Source organism: Mustela lutreola, chromosome 2 (genome assembly GCF_030435805.1).
Source record: "Mustela lutreola isolate mMusLut2 chromosome 2, mMusLut2.pri, whole genome shotgun sequence".
NCBI classification, from domain to species: Eukaryota; Metazoa; Chordata; class Mammalia; order Carnivora; family Mustelidae; genus Mustela; species Mustela lutreola.
In genome coordinates, this window is record NC_081291.1 from 57655686 (window position 1) to 57679394 (window position 23709).

Genomic DNA, 23709 nt, shown 5'->3' on the forward strand with positions numbered 1-23709 from the left:
GCCCCATACACCTGCCCCAGCACCCATGCTCCAATGTGAGCTCACTTCGGGGCACATGTTTACCAGAAATTCTGGTTCAGCAGCTCTGGGGAAGACTCTGGGATCTGCACTTGGGCAGCATGTCTTTTTTCTTTTTTTAATTTTTCTATTTTATTTCTTTTCAATGTTCCAGAATTCATTGTTTATGCACCACACCCAGTGCTCCATGCAATACGTGCCCTCCATAATACCCACCACCGGGCTCACCCAACCTCCCACCCTGGGCAGCATTTCAAACACATCTAACACAGGTGGTTTTGAATCCCATGCTTTGAAGACATGGGTCTTTCCTTGGGTCCAAGTAAGAAAAGTCTCTTTGAATGCCATTTTCTCATACAGAAACCCTACAGTGAGTAGTTTAGATATAAACCAGTGATTCTCAGCCAGGGGTCATTCTGCTCCCCTCCCCAGGAAACATCTGGCAATGTCTGAAGAAAATTTTGGTTCTCATAACTGGGAGGTTACTACCGGGATCTAGCAGGTGGAGACCAGGACAGCTCCCACAGCAAGAAATGATCTGAACCAAAATGCCAACAGCACTGAGGGTAAGAAAACCCAGATATAAGTGAAAGATGAACAGTCAGAAGGGCCAAGTGTCCATGCCGGAAAACCTCCCCAAGAAGTCAGGCTGGAAAGCCGGAGAAAGCAGAGGGTTCTGCTAGTCACCAAAAAAATGGGTTCTGATTCTGGCGCTGCACACACTTCAAGCAGGTGTTAGTCTCCTTTGCTTACTGGAAAATAACTATACTTGTCTGGAGCCACCAACAACAGTGATAATGGTACCAGACTCCATCCCTTCTCAGATACACATTGCCATGACTTTTCACGTTTCTCAAAACTGGACACGGCTTACAATTAATGCCATAACATAGTTTAATTGGCAGCATTTTCATTTTTAAATACAGACAACACACACTCTCTCATTGCTGGGGGCTGGGTACACTCCCATTACCCTGCCTTGAAGCATATAGGTAGAGAAAGTGAGAGGGTGCCCAAGGTCATTGGCTAGTTCAAGATGGGAGACAGGTTGAATTGAGCTGACTGACTTCCAGGCCTGGATCTTTCCACTCTCCCTAGCTCTCCTTGGAGGTGAGCTCAAAAAGAGACTTTCTGGCATTGGCATCTGGGTGGCTCAGTTGGTTGGGTGTCTGCCTTTGGCTGGGGTCATGGTTTCAGGGTCCAGGAACAGAGCCCTGTGTTGGGCTCCCTCCGCAGCGAGGAGTCTGCTTCTCCCTCTGTCCCATCCCCTGTTTGTGCTCCCTCTCTTCCTCTCTCTCAAACAAATAAATAAAATCTTTAAGAAATATATTTACCCAAATAAGAATCTAGAGGGTCTCTATGGAAAGATTAATATGGTTGTCTCAGGGTCATGGGATTCTTAAGTTTTCTCTTGTTTCGTGGTGTCTTTTTCATCAGTGAACACCCAGTATGGGGCGCCCGGGTGGCTCAGATGGTTAAGTGTCTGCCTTCTGCTCAGGTCATGATCCCAGGGTCCTGGGATCAGCCCCACATCGCGGGCTCCTTGCTCTGCAGGGGAGCCTGCTTCTCTCTCTCCCTCAGCCTACCTCTCCCCCTGCTTGTGGTCTCTTGCTCTCTCTGTCAAATAAATATATAAAATCCTTAAAAAAAAAAAAAAAAAAACCATCCAATACTCAGCCAGGAGACAAGCCAGTGGGAAACCTACATGTGGGTGCAGCCTGGGGACAGGAAGTCCAGAAATGCGGCAGAGGTAGAGGTGGTGAGCGCCGCACATGCACAGACACCGCCCACCCTCAGACACAACTCCAGGGGGCAGTACTTCCGGAAGCTCAGGCTTGTCCTGGAGGGACTGACACCCAAAGCCACATGTGCCCCGGGAAGGTGAGATGAAGGAAAAGAGCCGATACTGGCTTGATCCTGTTCCTGGTGAGAAATCATACGCCTGAAGAAGTGTTTCAAATAGGGGCACCTGGGTGGCTCAGTTGGTTGAGCAGCTGCCTTCAGCTCAGGTCATGATCCTGGAGTCCCAAGATCAAGTCCCGCATCGAGCTCCCAGCTCCACGGGGAGTCTGCTTCTCTCTCTGACCTCCTCACTCATACTCTCTCTCACTGTCTCTCTCTCAAATAAGTAAATAAAATATTTTAAAAAAAAAAGAAGTGTTTCAAATAAAACGGACGCCCAACTTACCGAAAGTTCCCGTATCTTCGGAATACCCAGTATTCTTTAACCGGTAATACCGGACTTTTCTTGAAACCTTGTCCTTTGCGTCCCAGACCTTCAAGGTTATTTTGTGAAAATTTATTTTCTTGAGTAATTCCTTTGTCACATTGATGTTAAAAGTTTGGGTCCATGACACCCAGACTTTGTCCCCTTCATGCCACGGCCTCACTGTCTGTATAAAAGAACACCAAGAGGCTTTAAGTGTGCAGGACTGGGGGGCTTAGCAGCCTGAGGTTACCTACCCCCACTGGCCTTGCCCTCCAGGGCACTGCTCTCCACCTGCCTGCCTTCTGGGCCTGGCGCTCCCCATCTCCCACCGCATGTCAGGAGATTGGTGTCCTGGCCGGGGCCCTGTCACACTTCTGGGTTTATCGGAAAAAAGACAGAGTCAAAGCAATTACCTTTGCCCATCCTTCCCTTTCCAGTGACTTCCAAGCACTGAGCCAGAGTTGGGCCACAGGCAGGCAGGTGTAGGGGTGTGTGTATGTGCGTGTGTCCTAGCAGGCAGGTGTGCTTGACACACGGGGTACTCACGCAGAGAAGGAAATCAAAAGAGCGGCAAAAAGTTTCAAAACACCAAAGAAATGACTAGAAAAAGATGTCTAAATAGAAAGTCTGGTAATGGATATTATTAGGTCGGCGTGGACTCTCATTCAGTAGGTCTGGGGTGGAACATGATATTCTGCATTTCTAGCAAGCTCCGAGGAAAAGCAAGTGTACTTTCCGCCATAGCAGACTCTATGCAAGGTACATACACACACACACACACACACACACCTTTACTCCCGAGTCCAGGAACACTTTGGCCACCAGGGGAAACAGCACCATGTCAACCTTTCTAGGCTCCGCATCATCTGGCAGAAGGAAATACTCAATGTGGTAGTAACGGCGAAACTTTGCAGCAGGTTTGTCCATTTTAGGGTGTTTCTTGTGTTTTTCCATCAAACCTGTATATTTTCCTTTATAACCTAGAAGACATGGATTTAATGAGTCTTGGCTGAACCTCACATGGGAAAGCACATCCATCTCCACGGTTCCCTGGAAATAAGAAAGAGCCTGATGCTATGGGAGGCCACCCACCTGCGTGCTGCTTGCCCCGCCTGGGGGGCTGAGAGGCAGGTCCGGGCCCCCTAGCCAGTGGAGTAACAGAGGGCAGAAATTCACTGCGTGATGCTGAGAGCATGTGCCTCCATACATTTTTCACCTGTGGCGCTTTGCCTACCTCCCCCTGGTCTTGGCAGTAAAGAGTTCAAGTCACCAATAAGACAGGTCAATTCTAAACATAGTATGTGTCTAACCAAAGAGGCAAGAATGGATAGAACTGCAAGGAGAAGCTGAAATTAATCTTCAGGGTGTAGTGCAAGTAGACAAAAAAAAAAAAAAAAAATGTATATCGAGGTGGAGTTCTTTTCTCTGCCCCTGATCTTAGGGGTCCAACCATGGGACTTGCTTTGTCAAAATGTGAGCAGGTGGGAGGTACCCGAAGGCCAGAAGAGTTCTTGGATGTCTGGGCTTCCCCTCCCAGGTGTCTCTGCCCTTCCACAGCAAGACTGTGTCTGGCTAAGCCACATGTCCCGGAGGAGGATGAGAAACATGGGGAGCAGAACAGAGCCACCGAGGGAAACCTAGCCTGGATCCGCTGACCTGCTCATCCAGGAGAACAAGGGATTCCTGTTTGGAGCCCCTGACTTGGGGAGTTGTTTGGGTTTGTTATGCAGAATTTGGGGGGGGGGGCAACAGATAATCGATATATCCAAACACTCGGAGATTTTCATTCAATACATCTGAGAACTTAAACAATTCTGTAATCTCTTCCTCATGCATTCACCTGCAAAAAGCAGAAACAGTACCACTTGCTTTTTAGTGTTGAGAGGATTAAGCACGGGAAACCTCTTTAATCATCTACTGGCCGGGCCCACAGCAGGTCCCTAAAATTGCAGTTTCCTTCCTGACTTCGGCTGTTGGCATTGGACACCTCACTTGGGGAAGCCAGTGGAGGGAGCTCAGGTGCCCCAGACTTCTGAGGGAAGGTCTTGGGCGCACCCCTTTTTGCAGAGGGTGTTGGGATTCTGCTCCAGCACTTACCAGTGCTCACTGGGAAGGCCAGTGAGATGATGAACTTGCAGGGGACAGCCTGGGGCACATCGGAGTCGAGGGTGCTAGCAAGCCCAAATGAGGACTCGCTGCTGCACGGGTGCTCAGAGTCCGATTCCTGGGCTTGGGCTTTGACCTTCAGGTACTCCTCCACATCACACTCACTCCCAGACTGGTAAAAGCTGGCCATGGAGGATAAGGGCCCCATGCTCACGGGGTCCTCATCCTCCCACTCCCAGGCATTCAGCGACATTCTGCTGAGCACCCACGGGCGTGGCACTCCTGGCTGCAAGAAAATAAAGGCGCTTCTGTCATCTCCTTCTGTTCCCAGGAGGGAAGCCCTGCCTCTTTCAGGATGACCCACCTTCCCCTCCTTCCCATCCCTTGTCCTGTCCTGGGTTGAACAGCCAAGGCCTGGCATGCAGTAGGCACTCAACAATGAACCACAGAAAATAGTAGCTTGCAGTGATCGGGAAAACAAGCAACCTCAGCTTCTCCAGCTTGAGTCTCTATCCTCCCGCAGCCCAGGCTGCTTCTCCTTTCACAAGTCAGTCACCGGCACTTCCAGAACGCCTGCTCCAGGTCAGTTACCCAAGGACCGCAAAGCTGGGAGAGAACCCTGTATTTCCACTAGGAGAAGCGTCGGGGTGAGAGCAGGGCCAAAGCACGGATGAGTTTGCAATGTAGGGAGAGGCGAGCCGGGCAAGAGGACAGCGCGTGCAAGGGTCTAGTGAGGTCAGAGAGGGCGAGAACCCCCGCGGCAAGGCACGAATGGGCCCTGAGTGCTGGGTTCGGGGCACAAGCTCAGGGTCCGTGGAGGAGGAAGGCCGGCTAACGTTTTGTTTAGAAGGGGGTGCCCAGCTGGAGCGGCAGGAGGAGAGGGACCTTCGGTACCTGAGAGGGGTTGCGCTGGGCAGCAGCCTGGGCGTCACGGCCGCTAGGCGGGAAGGCTCCACAGACGCAGTCTCGCAGACGCAGGCAAGAAGGCCCGCGGGCCTCGGCTGAGCCAATTATGTTTGACCGTTGCTAGGAGACGGGCAGGACTCCTGGGGGCGGGACTTCCCGCCTCCGCCGCGGGTCGACCCTTGCACAGAACGGGTGTGGCAAAAAGGTGTATCCAAATTCAGAAACTAGTTGCCTCCTTTGATTCACGCACTCATTCATCCACTCATTCATTCAATCTTTGAAGAACTCCTGCTCTGAATGTGAGCCCCTATTACACGCCTAGCCCTTCCCTACAGTACAGGGAACAGGGATTTCTGCTTCCGCTATAGGGCCATCAGCCCCCACTTCCCATTCCTCGATAAAGGCAATGGAAACAATGGGCTCTGAAAACTCTAAAAACTACCCCACCTCAAACCTCTTTCACACGGACTCTGCTTCTGTCGCTGATGTCCTTAAAATATCTTGAGAATTCTGTCTAGCGATCATGATCCCCAGAGAAAACTGAGGCTTAGATTGGTGGGGCGACCTGCTTGAGGTCACACACAGGCGAGTATGTGGCAGCAGCACTGGACTGAAATCCAGACTAATTCCAAAAGCTGTTCTGGTCTGCAAACACCCTCCCCACCAACCCCCCAGCTGAGAGAAGGCTAGCTGTTGCTCCCAATGTAGATCACAGAATACCCAAGGGGCACTGATTCTCCAGAAACAGATTGTATTTTCCAAAGATAACCACCTCAATAGATTTCCTCCCACAAGTTCTTCTTACAGAGTGACGTTGGCACTCCTCCCATCCAGTAATGGGTCTAGGCTCTTCCCCTCTTGAACCCAGAGAGATGTCTGTGATCATCTCAGACAATACAGGGTACCCAAGGGGTAGGGACACACCTCGGAGGTAACTAGCAGAAGGAGGCAGGGGCAGGCTTCATGGAGGAGGTGACAAAAGCTAAACATTAGGGTTTGCCAGGCAGTAAAAGCAAGAGAAAATATTCCAGGCAGAGGGAACAGCATATACAAAAGCTCAGAGGGGAGCCTGCATGACAAGTTCAAGTAAGGGATGATGAGGCTGGAGTGGTGGGCAGGGCCCCTGGTACACAGGTGTGAAGGGCAGGCAGGGCTCCAAGACTATGGGCAATGGGGAGCCACATTAGGTTTTCTGTTAAGGGAGAGCAGCTCCACTTCACACAGGTCATTTAGGAGAATGGAAGCTTGGGGAAACTGAGGCTCTGAGGGGAGATATCACCTACCCAAGTCTAAAGAGCAAAACTGTAGCAGAGCTGGAACAGGAACCCAGGTCCCCTGCCTCCCACCTCCTTCCTCCCTAGACTACTCCCAGGGGCTGAGGGAAGCCCCTCCTAAAATACTGCCCATCAGCTGGTACTCTCCAACATTCCTCAGGTTGAATCAGTCTGGGCAGGTTAATAAATAAGGGCAGGTTAGGGACACACCTACCCCTGCACAAGAGCAGGCCTCTTCCTCCTCGAGTCCCCCCTGCTGGCCTGAGGCTGGTTTCCCTCCAAAGGGTCCTTGGTCACACTATAACCCAGGGCAGCAGCCAATCTCTGCAATGTCTCCAACGGGGACAGCTCTGAGCTCAGGATTGAGGGACCTTAGGTCTTAGACAAGGGCCCATTGTCTGGTCCTAGATATGCTTCAGAATCACCCAGGAACATGGAAATTTTAATCCTGAGGCTTCACTCCAGACCTTCAGCACTGATTCTCCAGAAACAGATTGTATTTTCCAAAGATAACCACCTCAATAAATTTCCTCCCACAAGTTCTTCTTACAGAGTGACGTTGGCACTCCTCCCATCCAGTAATGGGTCTAGGCTCTTCCCCTCTTGAACCCAGAGAAATGTCTGTGATCATCTCAGACAATACAGTATGGCAGAAGTGACACCATGACTTCTGAGACTAGCTTGAACAAACTCCATGTAACTTGTACCATGTGCCTTGTTCTTTTGGGGACCTCATTCTAAGAATTCAGCCACTATGTGGGGTGCCTGGGTAGCTCAGTTGTTAAGCATCTGCCTTCAGCTCAGGTCATGATCCCAGAGTCCTGGGATCGAGCCCCTGCATCAGGCTCCCTGCTCAGTGGGAAGCCTGCTTCTCCCTCTCCCACTCCCCCTGCTTGTATTCCCTCTCTCTCTGTCACTCTGTCAAATAAATAAATAAAAATATTGGGGGGGGGGGGATTCAGCCACTATGTTATGAGGAAGCCCAAGCAGCCACATGTTAAGTCCACATGTAGATACTCTTGCCAACAGTTCCCAACTGACCCCCAGCCTCAACCACCAGACACACCAGTGTGCCAGGCTTCAGATAATCCCAGCTCCCAGCCTTTGAGCCACCCCCACTGATACTATGTATAGCAGAAAACAGCTCTTAGCACCAAGCCATCTCCAAACTGCAGATTTATGACCAGAGTAAACTACTGTTGTCTTAAGCCACTAAGGTTCAGGATGATTTGTTGTACAATAAATGACTGGAACAGAACCCATATTTTTCAAAGTCACCTCCACCAAGATTCTGTCCCACAGCCAAGGTTTAGAACCACTGCCCTGAGAGAAATGGTGTCCCCAGAGGTCACAGGAAGGAATGAGGAAAAAGGTGTGCCATCTGGTATTCTGGTGTAAGAGGTGGGTCCACAACCTCACCTCAACCAAGATGGCTTCAGGACAGGCAAAGTCAAGGCATAGAAAAAAGGGTATGTGTTCAGGTTGCCTATTGCTGCATAACAAAGCATCCCAAAACTAATGGCATAAAACAACAGCCATGTTGTTTTTTCCAGTTCTATGGATCTGCTGGGTGAATATTCACTGCTGGGGCCTGGGGGTGTATCATTCTCTATCAATAGGGCTGGAAGGTCCAAGATGCCCTCATGAGTCTCGCAGTTGGTGACCTTGGCTGGGGACCCCCTCAATTCTCCCTTCCCAACCATGTCACCTTTCCTGCTCCATCAGGCTGGACTAGCTTCCTCAGAAGACATTCTCAGGGCAGGGGTCCAAGAAAGCAAAGGTGTAAACTACAAAGCCTCTTGAGACCTTGGCTTTGAAATGGCGCCGTGTCACTTCTGCCATATCCATTGACCACAGCAAGTCACGAGGACCAGCCAAGAGTCAAGAAGATAAAGAACCGACTCCATGTCTGGATAGGAGGAAGGGAAAAGCCACATTACAGAGAGGCAGCCCTTGGATGGGAGCAGTCCGAAAGCAATCAGTGATGGCATCCTTCTTTCTCTCAGGATAGGGGAGCCCCAGAGCTTTCAGGGGCTCCCAGAGGCCTTTTAGAAGTTCTCCCAAGCCTCTGGCAGTTGGGTGCCTATTTGGGGAACAGTTGTACCCATCTTCTCCTTGTCATCTCTAACACCACTTTTTAATAGCTCTATTGGGGTATATTTTATATAAAAAAATTCACCCATTACAAGTATAGAATTTGATGATTTTAAGTAACCTTAACAAGTGATGAAATCATCACCATAAATAAGTTCTGGAACATTTTCATTTTCCCAGTAAGACCCTTCATGCACATTTACAATTAATCTCTGTCCGGAGCTCCAGCCCCAGGCCACCACTAATCTACTTCTTATCCCTACAAATGTGACTTTTGGGGCATCTGGGTGGCTCAGTTGTTAAGCGGCTGTCTTTGGCTTAGTTCATGATCCCAGGGTCCTGGGATCAAGCCCTGCATTGAGCTCCCCGCTTGGTGGGAAGCCGGCTTCTTCCTCTCCCACTCCCTGTGCTTGTGTTCCCTCTCTCGCTGTCCCTTTCTGTCAAATAAGTAAAAATCATAAAAAAAAAAAAAAAGACCATTCTTTCCATAAACAAAAAAAAATACATACATAAATGAATTTTTAAAATGTGACTTTTCTAGAAATTGCATATAGATGGCATCATATGACACGTGGCTTGGCTTTACAACTGGCTTCCTTTATTAGCAGAATATTTTTGAAGTTCATTCATGCTCTGGCATTAATCAATCCTTCATTCCTTTTTGTGGCTGAATAATGTTCCATCATGCAATATACCACATTTTTGTCCATCCGTTCATCGGTTAATAGTCACTGAAGTTGAACATTTAGGCATTTATGAAAAATGCTGTCATGAACACAGCCAGAAATGTCTCTGCATGAACAGAGTGTTCACTGCATGGACAGATGTGTTCACTTCTCTTGGGTATACTTGGAATAAAATAGTTGGGTCATGTGGTAGTGATGTAGATTACAAAGGCTAAACAAAAAGAATTCAATTTCCTTACTACTTGCAGTTCACTGACAAGTCCTTGAGATAGGCAGAGTGACCTTCCTCTAGGAACTCAACTGCCTTGTTGTTAATACTTTGCTAGAGGCAAAAGGCAACCTTAGCTTAACATCAGCCAGACCTCTAGGATTCTGTAACTCTGATTTTACGTATAAAAATTCCTTTGGCAGTCAACCAAACCAAAAGAAAACTGACAGAATGGGAGAAGATATTTACAAATGACATATCAGATAAAGGATTAGTATCTAAAATCTATAAAGAACTTACTAAACTCAACATCCAAAGAACAAATAATCCAATCAAGAAATGGGCCGAAGACACGAACAGACATTTCTGCAAAGAAGACAACCAGTGGCCAACAGACACATGAAAAAGTGCTCACATCACTAGGTGTCAGGGAAATACAAATCAAAACCACAGTGAGATACCATCTCACACCAGTCAGAATGGCTAAAATTAACAAGTCAGGAAACGACAGGAATTGGCAAGGATGCAGAGAAATGGGAACGCTCCTACGCTGTTGGTGGGGATGCAAGCTGGTGTAGCCACTCTGGAAAACAGTATGGAGGTTCCGCAAAAAGTTGAAAAATAGAACTACCCTATGACCCAACAATTGCACTACTGGGTATTTACCCCAAAGATACAGAACTAGTGATCCGAAGGGGTATGTGCACCTCAGAGTTTATAGCAGCAATGTCCCTGATAGCCAAACTATGGAAAGAACCTTGATGTCCATCGACAGATGAATGGATAAAGAAGATGTGATATATATATGTGTGTATATATATATAGATATAGATATACACATATACACACACACACATATATATGTAATAGATATATCATGTGATATAGATATATATATCATGTGATATATCTATTACATATATATGTGTGTGTGTGTGTATACACACGCACACACACACAATGGAATACTATGCAGCCATCAAAAATGAATAGCCATTTGCAACGACATGGATGGAACTAGAGGGTACTATGCTAAGCGAAATAAGTCAATCAGAGAAAGACAATTATCATATGATCTCACTGGTATGAGTAATTTAAGAAACAAGGCAGATAATCATAGAGGAAGAGAAGAAAAAAATGAAACAAGACAAAACCAGAGAGGGAGACAAACCATAAGAGATTTTATCATAGGAAATCAACTGAGAGTTGCTGAATGGGAGGAGGGATTTGGGGGCAGGATAGCTGGGTGATGGACATTGGGGAGGGTATGTGTTGTGAACACTGGGTGTTCCCTAAGACTGATGAATCACAGATCTGTACCCCTGAAACAAACAATATATTATATATTAATTTTTTTTAAAAAGACTTTAAAAAATTCCTTGGAAACTTCTTTTATCTCTACCTCCCCCAACCAAGATATATTTTGGCAATCATCCTCCAAGCATGTGACTCACCAATATACATCTGAAGGGTCTCATGACTAAGGATTTACTAGACTGTAATAAATAACCTTTCCTAGCAACAGCTGGCCCTTCAAGGTCCTGAAAACCTTGTTTCCAAAATTCCCTAGAGACTTATGCTGTCCCTAACCACCCCCCCAATTTGGAAGTATATGATCAGTCACATTGCACAACCTAACGCAGTTCTTCCTGCCCACCGGTCCTGTCCCACGTTTTAATAAAACCTACCTTTTTGCACCAAAGACGTCTCAAGAATTCTTTCCTGACCATTTGCTCCCGAACCCCAGTATTTCCACATCAGCAGTTTCATGCTTTCTCTTTTTGGAGAAACTGCCAAACTGTGTTTCCAAAGTGGCTGCCGCATCTCATGTTCCCACCATCATAGTATGAACACTGCTGTCTCTCCACCCTCTCCGGAAACCACTTCTTGTCAATGTAACTTCCCATGAATTCTCATGAGTGTGAAATAGTATCACACTGTGCTTTTATTTTGTATTTCCCTAATGACTAGTGATACTGAGATCTTTTCATGGACTTACTGGCCAGCCACATATCCTCTTTGGTAAAATGTTTGTTCCTGGCTCTTGCCCCCTTTTCGATTGGGTTGTGTTTCTTCTTTCTGAGCTATAGGAGTTGTTTGTAAAGTTTGAATGCAAGTCCTTCATGGGATCTGTGTTCTGCAAATATTTTCTCCTGGTCTCTCGCTGGTCCTGTCTCCTTCTTAACGGTGTCTTTACTACCGCTGTCCGAAATGCAGAAGTTTTGAATTTTGATGAGGTCCCGTTTACTGATTTTTTCTTTCTTTCTTGGACCATTCACTTTGTGTTGTATCTAACAAATTTTTGTATCATTCAGTTTGATTTTTAACAGAAGTAAAACTTGGTGCAGATCTACTAAAAATATAAAATATTTTTATATTTTATAAATATAAAAGCTATGTCACTAAAAAAAAAAAAAAAAAATGGCTCACAGACATTCCCAGACACTCCAGGGGATGCACAGAATGACAAAAGCTTTCTGAAAAACAGTTTGACGGTATCAAGAGCTCATGAAAGGTTCCAACTCCCTGGCCCTGTAGTAATCACTGGGGACACAGAGTCAACAGCTCACGGTGTTGTTTTCATGGAAAAAAACTGCAAAACACCTTGAGAAGCCTCCCTGGGGGACAATAGGCACCTCACCACTCAGCGGTCAGAGGGAACCCAGTGGTGCTGGAGAACAATTGCGAAGGATTATGCATGATGGCAAGGCTGTTTAGGAGGTACGGTCGACAAAGAAAGATCCCCACAACAGCATTTCAACCATGTTTCTTTATGTTGAGCTTAATGAGCTGCAGTTCACATCCTGTAAAATTCGTCCTTTTTAAGTGCTCTGACAGATGTATACGGTCATGTAAACACCACTCCAGGGGAAGTTCTTTCATGCCCAAGTGCATGGAAAACACCTGGAAGCAAATAGAGCAGAAGTATCAGGGGTCCCCTCTCCTGGTGATGATTCGTTAAAAAAAAAAAATTAGCGATTTTTTCTGGGCTACTTAAAGATACTTTAAACAGGGTGCCTGGGTGGCTCAGTGGGTTAAGCCGCTGCCTTCGGCTCAGGTCATGATCTCAGAGTCCTGGGATCGAGTCCCGCATCGGGCTCTCTGCTCGGCAGGGAGCCTGCTTCCTCCTCTCTCTCTCTCTGCCTGCCTCTCTGCCTACTTGTGATCTCTCTCTGTCAAATGAATAAATAAAATCTTTAAAAAAAAAAAAAAAAAGATACTTTAAACAATATTCTTTTTTGAAATGGCTCAGACAATAGAGAACTGACTTCAGAAAATCATCTCTTTGCCCGGGCTTCTGCTCTCCCCAACGCAGACCAGACACACACCCATCCCCCCACACCCCCCTCTCCACCCTCCCCCAGCCACCCCCACCCCACTCCCCGGCTCAGACAAAAGAGCCCAGGAGACCTCTAAGTTTGCTCACTTCCAGCCTTCAACAAAAACCTTGTGGGTCCGACCGGAATGATTTCAGAGGCGCCTGGTAACACTGCCCCGCAGACAGACAGGCCTGACAGCGCCCCATTATCCACCCTGATTTCCCTGGCCCCCCGCTGAGCCGGGGGGGTGGTGGTAATGTGGCTGGGAGCAGAGGCCCAGGCAACGCTCCAGGGCAAGATATTTCAAGGCTTTCTTTTCAATGTTGACTGGCCCAGGAACGTTACTTTTCAAAGGATTCCCTGGCCTCCAAAAGCAGTCCCCAGCTGCAGCACCGTCGGGGGTGGGGGGAGGGCCGTAGTCTGGCGGCGTTGGGGGCTCTCAGCACTCATGAAATCAAATCAGATTCAACTGCACAGAAACAACTGAGAGGTCCAGAGCCAAGTTCCAGAGTCCTGTCCTAAATGTACACAGGCCATGGGGCTCCAGGCCTAGAAGCTTCTACAGTCCCGCTGGGGGTCCAATCAACTACCAGCCTCTCGAGTCTCCCTGATTCCAACATCATCGCTGGATCAAAGACACCCAGTCCCCCCAAGGCCAACTAGAGGCCATCTTCCCATTTGATGCAGTGAGTTTACACCAACAACCGTGTGTTCATGCAAACCAAGATTATTAGTGCCTATGCTGTGCCAGGCCCCTGCAGGGACAGAAGGGCCCCAGGTTCCTGGCCTTGGGAAGCTCATAGCTCATGTGAGGCCACAGACCAAAGCGTAATAGCTGCCTTGAAAAAATATGCATATTAAATAATTCAAATAAAAAATATACGTATCATCTGTAGGCAAAGAAAAATACGTGGAAGGCTACACACACCACCATTCCCAAGGGCAACCAGGGAGGCCACTGAGAAGGAAGCTGGAGACTACTTGAATCCTTTCAATGTGCCACACACTGGTCCAGGGGAACAGACGAGGACTGCTACCGTCATGGCTGACTGCGAGTTCGACACAGGGAGACAGAGTCTTTTGGGGTCACCAAAGCCCTCACTGAGGAGGTGATGGCCTGAGGAGGTAAACATCTGGGGGAGAGAGCTGCAAATCCCCTGAAGTTAGAAGAACAGGGAGGAGGTGGGGGGGCAGCAATGGCAGGAGATGAGGGTGAGGCTGGGGTGGTCCGTGAGCACTTTGCCTTCAGTCCCTGGGACAGGGAAAGCATTAGGGGTTCCTGAGCAGAGAGGAGGGGATCCTCCAGCTGTGGAGAACAGGCCGTAGGAGTCCACAGGCAGTTCTTGGGGGAGACTGCTGCAAGAATACAGGTGAGAGACACTGGGGGGTTGGCTCAGGGTGGTCCACGGGGAGTGGGGCGGGGGAGTGGGATTCAGGATGTGTAGTGAGGGACAGCCTGACACCTTGGGTTAGGGGTGTAAACACAGAGAAGAATGGAAGATGGCAGGAACTTGCTGAGGAAGGCCAGGGGCCCAGTGAGATGAGATGGAGGACTGAGAACATCCGTGTTACCTTTTTTTTTTTAAGATTTTTAAAAAAAACTTATTTGACAGAGAGAGACACAGTGAGAGCAGGAACACAAGCAGGGGGGAGTGGAAGAGGGAGCAGCAGGCTTCCTGCCAAGCAGGGAGCCCAACGTGGGGCTTGATCCCAGGACTCTGGGATCATGACCCAAGCTGAAGGCAGACACGTAACGACTGAGCCACCCAGGCGTCCAACATCTGTGTTGCTTAACCCGTCAGGGAACACATGAAAACACGGCTGCTGGGAAGGTAAATGGTGCAGCCATCATGAAAAACAGTTTGGCAGTTCCTCAAAAATTAAAGCATAAAACTAGCCTCCAAGCAAAGGTCTCACTCCTGGGTCTACACGCAAGACAAATGAAAACACGTCCATGCAAAAACACGCACACGCATGTTCCCGGCAGCACTATGTAGAACTGCCAAAAGGTGGGAACAACCCCGATGTCCATCAGCTGATGAACAGAGAAGCAAAAACATGGTCTAGCTGCACAATGGAATATTGCTCTGCCATAAAAAGGAAGGATGTAATGATATACACTACAGGGTGGGGGAACCTTGAAAACATTACTGTTAGTGTTTTCAGAAAGGAGCCAGTCACATATTATATGATTCGATCTATACAAAATGTCCAGAATAGACAAATCCATAGAAACAGAGAGTGGTGGTTGCCTAGCGCAGGAGGCTGGGGGAAAGGTGAAGGAGAAAATGAGCTAACCAGTGCAAGGGTTTTGGGAAATGAGTGATGAGAACTTTATGAAGTTAGATCGTGGCTAGGTTTCAGAAACATACCAAAAGCATTGATTTACACCCTTCAGTGGATGAATTTTATGGTACGTAAATGGTAAATAAGGTGTGTCCTCCCCCAAAGAAAGAAATCACCTTGGCAAAAAGAGAAATGTTACAGCAAAGTCTAAGCATTCTTTTTTTTTTTTTTTAAAGATTTTATTATTTATTTGACAAAGAGAGATCACAAATAGGCAGAGAGGCAGGCAGAGAGAGAGAGAGAGAAGGAAGCAGGCTCCCTACTGAACAGAGAGCCCAATGTGGGACTCGATTCCAGGACCCTGAGATCATGACCTGAGCCAAAGGCAGTGGCTTAACCCACTGAGCCACCCAGGTGCCCCAAAGTCTAAGCATTCTTGATCTCCAGAAATAACCGCTGTGTCAGTTTTGAATCCCTCCATCTTTTTCTTTTTCTTTTAATTTTTTTAAAGGTTTTATTTATTTAGAGAGAGAACGTGAGGAGGGGAGGGGCAGAGGCAGAGAGAGAAGCAGACTCCCCACTGAGCAAGGAGTCCCACGGCAGGTGTGTGTGGGGGGGAGAGGGCTAGATCCCAGGACCCCCAGATCATGACCTGAGCCAAAGAACTTAAACAACCGAGACACTCAGGCGCCCCTGCTTCCATCTTTTTCTATGCAGTTACGTACGCATGTCCTTATGGAAAATATTTAATACCCTTTGATGTGGTTTTGTTGTTATTGTTACCGAGGTCATAACATGGTACAGAAGAGGCTGCAACTTGCTTATTTCACTCATCCCTTTTCCGTGATTCATCCTGGCTGATGCACTGATGAGTACCAGGTTGTCTCTAGTTTGTTGATATTATAAACAATGATACAGTGAACATCCTGTGCACGTGTCTTTTCCTAAGACAGGAGCCAAGAAGTGAAATTGAAGTACAACATTTTGTCAAAATGCTACTGCTTTTATAATTAAAAAAAGATTATGTCCAAAATGGCTGGGGAGAAGCACCTAACCCGTTCCCTTGGGCAAAATCTACAAGAATGAGGAAGGATTTGCCAAAAAATATTAAAAAATAAAAAAAATAAAAAGCCAATTCTGGGATACTGCAGCCCAGGAGACAGAATTTTAGTGCCTTTTCAAATTCCAAGATTTAGCATTTAAATTCCTAGAGTTAAACAGAAAGCCAGATTCTGCCCTTCTTACAGCCAACGACGGTTCAATAAAGCCTGCCTCTGGCTCCAGTGTGGCTGGATAACCGGTCCCAGTGCAGGTAATAGGTGCAGGACACCTCGTGAAAGAGAAAGGAAAAACAGCCTAGGTCTCCCCTGAGAAGGTGGCTTTTCTTCCACCTTCCAGAAATGTGCTGTAAGGCACCAGAGAAAACGTTGGCTAAACAGCCCTGTTAGCATAACCCCAGCTCAGAGACGGAACTCAGATTGCTTCGCCAACTCACCATCCACAGGCACAAAGAGGAAGGCTGGAAACCACTTTTCTATCCCCGCCTCCCCCACCCCCAACACCCCAGCAAACACACACTGAGATTAGAGAACGAGGGTCCATCTCAGATCGACTTCTTACAGCCGGATGTCCCCAAAGCAGTCCCCTTAACTTCTCCAACCCTGTCTCTCTGCTCTAGTTTACTGGGAACCCTGTATCTGAACATAAAGGGACAGTGGCTTCTCCGCACCTGCGCGGGGAGAGGGCGGTTAGAGGCAGCTCGCGGGGCTACCCTCGGAAGACTTTCCCGGGAGAAGTGGAGTGACACGTGGGCACGGGGGACACGCCCCCAACAAAACAGGAGCTGGCAGCTACCCTCCCAGGCCTCCCGGACTTCCTATCTTGCGCCCACGCCTCGCGCGGGTCCCAGGGCCAAACTCTCAGCGCAAGGCGGGTGAGACAGAGGGTGCGGGAGCGGAACGCCGACAGAGTCGGGAGTAGGAGGGGGAAAGGAAACTCCAGCAACGCCCCGGGAGTGACGAGGGGAGAAGAAAGCGGGGATCACCCGGAGAAGCGACACAGAGAGAGGGATCAGGTCCCCTGCCCCAGCCTTCTCCAAGCCAAGCCGAGTAAACACACACGCCCCGCCAAGCCAGCAGCGGCTGGACACCGCCCTCCGCGCCGCTCCAACCAGACCGCGACCGCTAAGCCCCTCCTTTTGAAGAACTCTGGGGCCGCCCCCTGGAAGTTGCGGGGCGGAGGAGTGGGGGAACGACGCGCTGCAGCGACGGAGCCTAGCGGCCCGGGCCAGGAGGCCGGCATGGAGGGCGCGGCGGCGGACCCGTACCGACGACCCGCGCGGCGCACTCAGTGGCTGCTGAGCGCCCTGGCTCACCACTATGGGCTGGACCGCGGCGTGGAGAACGAGATCGTGGTGCTGGCCACCGGCCTGGACCAGTACCTGCAGGAGGTCTTCCACCACCTGGACTGCCGCGGCGCTGGCCGCCTGCCCCGTGCTGACTTCCGCGCTCTCTGCGCCGTGCTGGGGCTGCGCGCCGAGGGGGCCGCCGCCGGGGAGGCCTCCGGGGATGCGGCCGAGGGGGACGCAAACCCTGGGGACGAGACCGCCGGGGTCGCGGCCGCTGGGGTGGCCACCGACGGGGACGCGGATGTCGAAGAGGAGGCGCGCCTGGCGCTGCGCGCGGAGCCGCCCGAGCTCACCTTCCGCCAGTTCCACGCGCGCCTCTGCGGCTACTTCGGCACCCGCGCGGGGCCCCGGCTGCCCCGCGGTGCTCTCAGCGAACACATCGAGACGCAGATCCGCCTGCGCCGCCCGCGCCGCCGCCGCCGCACGCCCCGCACGCCCCGCACGCCGGCCTCGGACCGCGGCCCAGACGGCGGCAGGGACGGCGAGCTCCTGGCGCGGTTGGAGGAGGAGAACAGCAGCCTGCGCGAGCTGGTGGAGGACCTGCGTGCCGCGCTGCAGAGCAGTGACGCGCGCTGCCTAGCGCTGCAGGTGCACGGCCGCGGAAGGACGGGGGGGGGGGGGCAGTCGTGACTGGAGGGGCGGGCAGGGGCAGCCAGGGACCCTCTGAGAAAGTGGAAGGGGGGAGAGGGCAGCCCCACTCCACTTCGGCTCACTTCCCCTTATCCCACCCCATTGCGGTCAATGGGTCAATGGGTCGCCAAACCCATCCCACCTCCAAAACCCCTGTCCCACCCGGATCACCGTTCCACGCCATCGCCCCACCCTCACTATCTCGTCTTGCATCTTCTAACCTAGTAGCTGAACTCTCCCGGGAAATCTGGGCCGTCTCACACATCCAATCATTCAATAGGCATCTTGAGCTCTCCCTGGTGCCAGGCTGGAGGTGAGGAATGAGGTTGGTTAGGAAATAAGGGGTGAAAAGGGCCCTGTCCCCACCCTTAAGGAGCTTCTTGCCTAATGGGGTAGACTGGCAGCTCACTGGGTCGTTCAGCAAATATTTATGGGCCTCCCTCATGGCCAAGGCAGGTGCTAAAATGGTGTCACTGTTCATCAGGCAGTCGCTGGTCACCGAGCACCTGTGGGGGCCAATCCTCTGGGATGCTGTAAAGGAAGCACTGAGTGATTATGGATCCAGCCCAAGCATTGAGATTCAGTCAACAAACACTTCAGTGCTGCACTCAGCACTGGGCGCAGCCTTGTGCCAAGGGGTAGGGAGTGGGAGGGGTGGGAGGAGGAAAAGAAATGCCTCTGTCCCAAGGGACCCTAAATCAGGAGAGAGCTGACTTGTATTAGCCCTATTCTGCACATTGCCCAGTCACCAGCCCTAAGTGGCAGAGGGCAGGCTGCGCATGCAGAGGGGTGGTGAGGTGCTGCTTTCAGGAGTCACAGCTATGGACAGGCAAGGGCTGGGGGCCTGGGAGCACAAGAGAAGTGAAGGGTAGGAGTGGGAAATGACTCCCGTGGTGCGGAGTAAGATGGTCCAGGATCATTCATTCTCCAGCTATTTCTAGAGCACCTACTGTGTGCCAAATCTGGTTTAGGCGTAGGGGACACAGCGGTAAACAAGATAGACAAAAAACCCACCCTCAAGAACAGTCTTTTGACCAGACACCAGGGAGGTCCAGAAACACCGTTTGAGACGGTCAGATTCTTTCTCGACTCCAGGGATCGGAGGAGTCCCAGAAAGTTGAATGCTACCAAGGCAGGAGACGGGCAGAGAAGAGGCGTGAAGTTCAGGAATTAATGGTACCGCGCAGAGATGAGAATACTGGGCTTTGTGGCTCAGTTTCCCCCACCCAGGAAAAAGGGGATAATTAGAGCTCCTGCCTCATTTGGGTGGTTGCGAGGATTACACGAATTCAGACCACCCTGGGAGCGGTAGGCAGTGCGCACAATAAAGGCTCACCGCGGGTGCTCAGGGATGGGGGGGCGCCAGAACAGTGGCCGAGGTCGAGGCCGGTGGCCGACGCGAGGCGCTCACCGCGGTAACCGCGGCCCTGTCCCCTGCAGGTCGGCCTCTGGAAGAGCCAGGCGGGCGCGCAGGAGGCTGGGCGCGGTGGGCCCGAAGCAGCGGCGCAGGAGCTGCGTCAGGCGCGGGGCGCTCTGGCGGTGGCCGAGGCCCGCGCCGCGCGGCTGCGCCAGGGCCAGGCCGAGGTGCGGCGGCGTGCGGAGGAGGCCCGGGAGGCGGTGCTGCGCAGCCTGGGCCGGGTGCGCGAGCTGGAGGCGCTGGCACGACAGGTGCCGGGCCTACAGCGCTGGGTGCGAAGGCTGGAGGGCGAGCTGCGGCGCTACAGGTGAGCCGGGCGGAGGGTGGGGGGGTGGCAGGGTGAGGAGGGACGGCCGGGGTGCCCCAAGTCAGCTCCGGGTCTCTCAGATCCCAGGCGTGCATCGTTCCCGCACACACACTGAATCTCCTGTTCCTCTGTTTGTTCACAATGTCTGTCCATGGGTCCCTCCGCTCCCTCGGCTGTTCTTCCACGTCCTTGGTCATTCATGCCCTCATTCACTGGCTTTCCACTAACCCAGCCATTCACGTGCCCACTCACGCACAAAGGCCTTCCACTTGCCCATTCGTGGGTCCCAAGAGGATATGGTTATTATTTGTATTTATTCTTTTACCGACATAACAACGATGATGATGATGAGAGCCCACAGTCGCTGAGCGCTTGATTTGTGTGCCTGGCTCTGGGCTAAGCCTCATAACAGCCCTGTGAGGTGGGTCCCACCTCATCCCCATTCTACAGATGAGGAAGCAGATGTACAATGATCCCTGGTATAAGCCACACAGGCAGGAAACTGGGCGTGGGACCAAGTCTCAAATCCTAGGGGCCTCTGCCAGATGTGTGACCTTGGGCAAGTCACTGCCCCCTCTTGGAGCTTCTGTTTCCCCCTTTGGCAGAACACAGATTGGAGTCCCTGCTGGCCAGGGTGGCTGTGAAGAGGCAGCAGCGTCCTGCCTGGCACACAGTAGGTGCTCAATAAATAGCTCCCTCTCCGTTTTGAATCACAAGGCACACCTGTTTGTCTAATATCCATGTTAACTAGGCACCGGCTGTGTGCAGAGGCTATGCCGGCTGGCAGGGAGGTGACTGGGAACAAGGCAACCAGAAATCCCTGCTCCGAGGGGCTACTACAGAGTGTGTAAGATCAGCATATGACTGGGCAAATGGCATCAGGCAGAATGAACTGGGGGCAGAGAAGGACCTTCTCCATGCTTGCTGCAGGTTCAGCCAGAACCTGAGGTGACACTTGTGCTGAGAGCTAAGGATAGGATAGGATGTTATGTGCCAAGATGGGCACGGGAGAGGAGGAGGGGAGAAGGGGAGAGTGTTCTAGAAAATGGGAACATTATGAGCAAAGCCCTGAGACAGGAGGGACCATGGCACATTCCAGAAACTCAAAGGAGGCCAGACTGTCTGGAGCAGGAAAACTGGAGAGGCAGGCAGAGGCCAGGCCTTCCAGGGCCTGGAAGCTTGTGTGAAGGACTTTAATCTTTCCCTCAAAGAGAGCATGGAAGTTTTCAGCAAGAGGGTGACAGTAACTGATCTGCATTTAAAAAAAAAAATCATCCTGGCTACAGTTGTGACAAAGAGGTGGGAGGAGGGGGAAGAGCCAGAGACAGTGGGGAGTCCACTGAGAGGGCTGTGGTCCGCCTCTGGCCTCCAGCCGGAAAGGAAGGGGTCTGGCCCAGGCTGGTGGGCAGGGCAACCAGAGAGGGAGGCTTTGAACCTAGCCTCTTAGAGGAGGGCCTCCTCCTTGAGTTTGGAGGTGCTCACAGCTGGGAGATGAGAAGCCACAATGCGGAGAGAGGCCTCCATGAAGAGGCCCACCCTGGGCCAGCCTCCTGCAGCTCCAAATGTTTGGATAGCACTTCCTGTTTGCATAGCTGATCAGCTCAAGAGCAGGGCTGGCTGGCTTGGGGCCCCGTGTCCAGCCTTGGAACTTTCTCCAAGAGAAGAAATAAAGGGTCTCTTCTTTGTGATACCCTAAAGTAACTGTCCTCTACAGCCTGGTGTAAGAGCCACTGTGAACATCCAGATAGCACTTCCTGCTAGAAAAGGTGGATTTGTCTCCATGGTGCCATTGAATCTTCACAAGAACTGTGCAAGGTAGAGGTGTTATCCCCATTTTACAGACGGTGGGAGGTGAGACTCTGAGAAGTGAACTAATCTACTCAAGGCCCCCCAGCCAGAAAGTGGAAAAGTAAGTTCAGCCTGCCCCTACAGCCTGTGTCTTTCTTTCTTTCCACCTTACCATTTTGTTGTTCTTGACGCACAGTTACAAGATGGCTGCCACACCCCCAGTCCTCATGTCTGCTATTCAGGCTTGAGAAGGACGGGCAAGATTGAGGGTGGGGAGGATTTTCTTCAAGTGAGCTTTGCCTTTGTGTTCAGGAAGAGATACCCCTACCCCATCAGAACTCGGACCTCCATCTCCTGGGCCAGAACTGTGTCACGTGGCTGCTCCTGTCTACAGGAGAATCTGGCCATAGTGATGCCCCAAACACAACTAGGTTCTCTTGGTGAGGAAAATACCGCAGTGGCCCCAAGGAGAGACCCAGTGTATGAGAAAACTGGGGGCCAGAGATTGAGTGACATCGCGTGAAGGCCGTAGGCCACAGTGAGATGGCTTTGTCCTTGTTTCCCTGCCCCTATACAAACATACCGGCAGGAGGTGGGCAGAGTTTGTGGGCTGAACAGCCAAGGACATGCACTGGGCATCACCTGTGTACCAGGCATGATGCCAGACCCTTTCCCCACATTTGCTCAAAGGAGCCCCTCAATTGGCCTAAGAGAAAGGTATCATGATCTGCACTTCGCAGACAAGAAAGCCAAGGCCAGAGAGGAAGCAACTTGCTGGTGTGGCACAGCAAGTGACAAGCCAGAATCCAGACCTCAGCCCAAAGAGCCCAAAGCCATATACCCCAGGCCAGCATGGCAAGAGTGCACAAGTCCTCCCCGACTCCCTCACTCCAGCCCTCCCCCTAAAACACCTGCAGGACCTTTCACAGCCTGCAGAGGGGCTGGAACTCAGATGTCCCCTATTTGTTAAGCTGGGAGCCCTCCCTCCGTGGCCTGACCCATTGGGCCTGCAGTCTAGAGGAGCTGGGGGTTGGAAGATGCACCACACCCCAAAGACTAGAGCCCCAGCACGCCCTCTTAAGTGACCTCACTCTCAAATGCCTCCAGGTGTTCTGCAGATGTATCTTTGGGGGGAAAGCCATGCAAGGACTAAAATCCCTCCTGGGAATGACAGCTTGAAGCCATTTGGTTAGAATGAATGACCTGACACACTTTTCCAGCCATGTCACAGAAACTGACCCGCTCTGATCTTCTCATAACACTTGGAGGCTGGTTTTATGCCACCTTTTTTCAAATGAGGGAACAGAGCCCTGGGGGTGGTCTCCTAACCAACACTTGGCTGCTTCGGCACCCTGGGGAGTCTCCCAACTCCGAAAAAACGTGCTTTCCCCTTCTCTGCCATCACCTTTAAATAATATCTCAAAGCCTCCCTTGCTCATTTCCTGGACTTCGACGTACTTCTTTTTCAAAACCGGACATTCTTTTCCGTCCCTCCCAGTCCTCGTGTTGTGGTTTCTCTCCCGTTCTTCAACTCTTTCCCGTTTAAACATTCTTCTTTTCCAGTCTCTTTGGGATTGCTGTGACATCTGAGCTCTCCCTGGTGTTTCATCTCTGCTCTTTCTGTGATCATGACAAGTTCTCCGTGTGCTATTGTGATCGTCCACAGTGAGCCCCTCCTTCTTTGGCAGAAGCCATGATCCTGTAGAATCCACCCATCACCAAGGCTGTGGAATTCCATCCAGAGCTGTCCCACCAGGGCCTGATTCTAGGACAGTTTCTAATTTCATTTCTTGGCTTCAAGTTTCATAACTACATCGGGAGAAATTGAGCTCTGCACCAGCTCCGTACCAACCCAAGGCCAGTAAGTAGGGTTTCTCTCACCTCTGTTCCTGGATGAGACAGCTCCTGGAGGGCCCCCAGCTTCATGCTAGAGCCTCCTTGTATGAACTCACCAGGCAGGTCTTTGGTACCTATCCTCATTGGGCATTAGAACCCCAGTCTTGACCCCTCTCTGGGCATTTCAGGTCTATCTCCTGCATCCCATGCAAGCTGG

At 50.8% G+C, this 23709-nt stretch overlaps 2 protein-coding genes across 2 annotated transcripts in view; one reads left to right on the forward strand and one right to left on the reverse strand.

Moving 5' to 3' along the window:
• The window catches only part of CFAP92 (cilia and flagella associated protein 92 (putative)), a 71343-nt gene extending 59972 nt beyond the window's left edge, over positions 1-11371 (reverse strand). The window contains exons 1-5 of the mRNA XM_059161880.1: positions 11190-11371; positions 5228-5417; positions 4325-4619; positions 3017-3207; positions 2207-2411 (exon numbers count right to left, since the gene is read on the reverse strand). Of these exons, the coding sequence (XP_059017863.1) occupies positions 2207-2411; positions 3017-3207; positions 4325-4586 (658 nt within the window). The 5' untranslated portion in view covers positions 4587-4619; positions 5228-5417; positions 11190-11371. The remainder of the gene's footprint in view (positions 1-2206; positions 2412-3016; positions 3208-4324; positions 4620-5227; positions 5418-11189) is intronic.
• A 5540-nt stretch (positions 11372-16911) lies between these two features.
• Positions 16912-23709, forward strand: part of EFCC1 (EF-hand and coiled-coil domain containing 1) — a gene marked incomplete at its 5' end in the record, with an annotated part of 40920 nt that continues 34122 nt past the window's right edge. The window contains 2 exons of the mRNA XM_059165024.1: positions 16912-18102; positions 19585-19868. Coding sequence (XP_059021007.1) covers positions 16912-18102; positions 19585-19868 — 1475 coding nt within the window. The remainder of the gene's footprint in view (positions 18103-19584; positions 19869-23709) is intronic.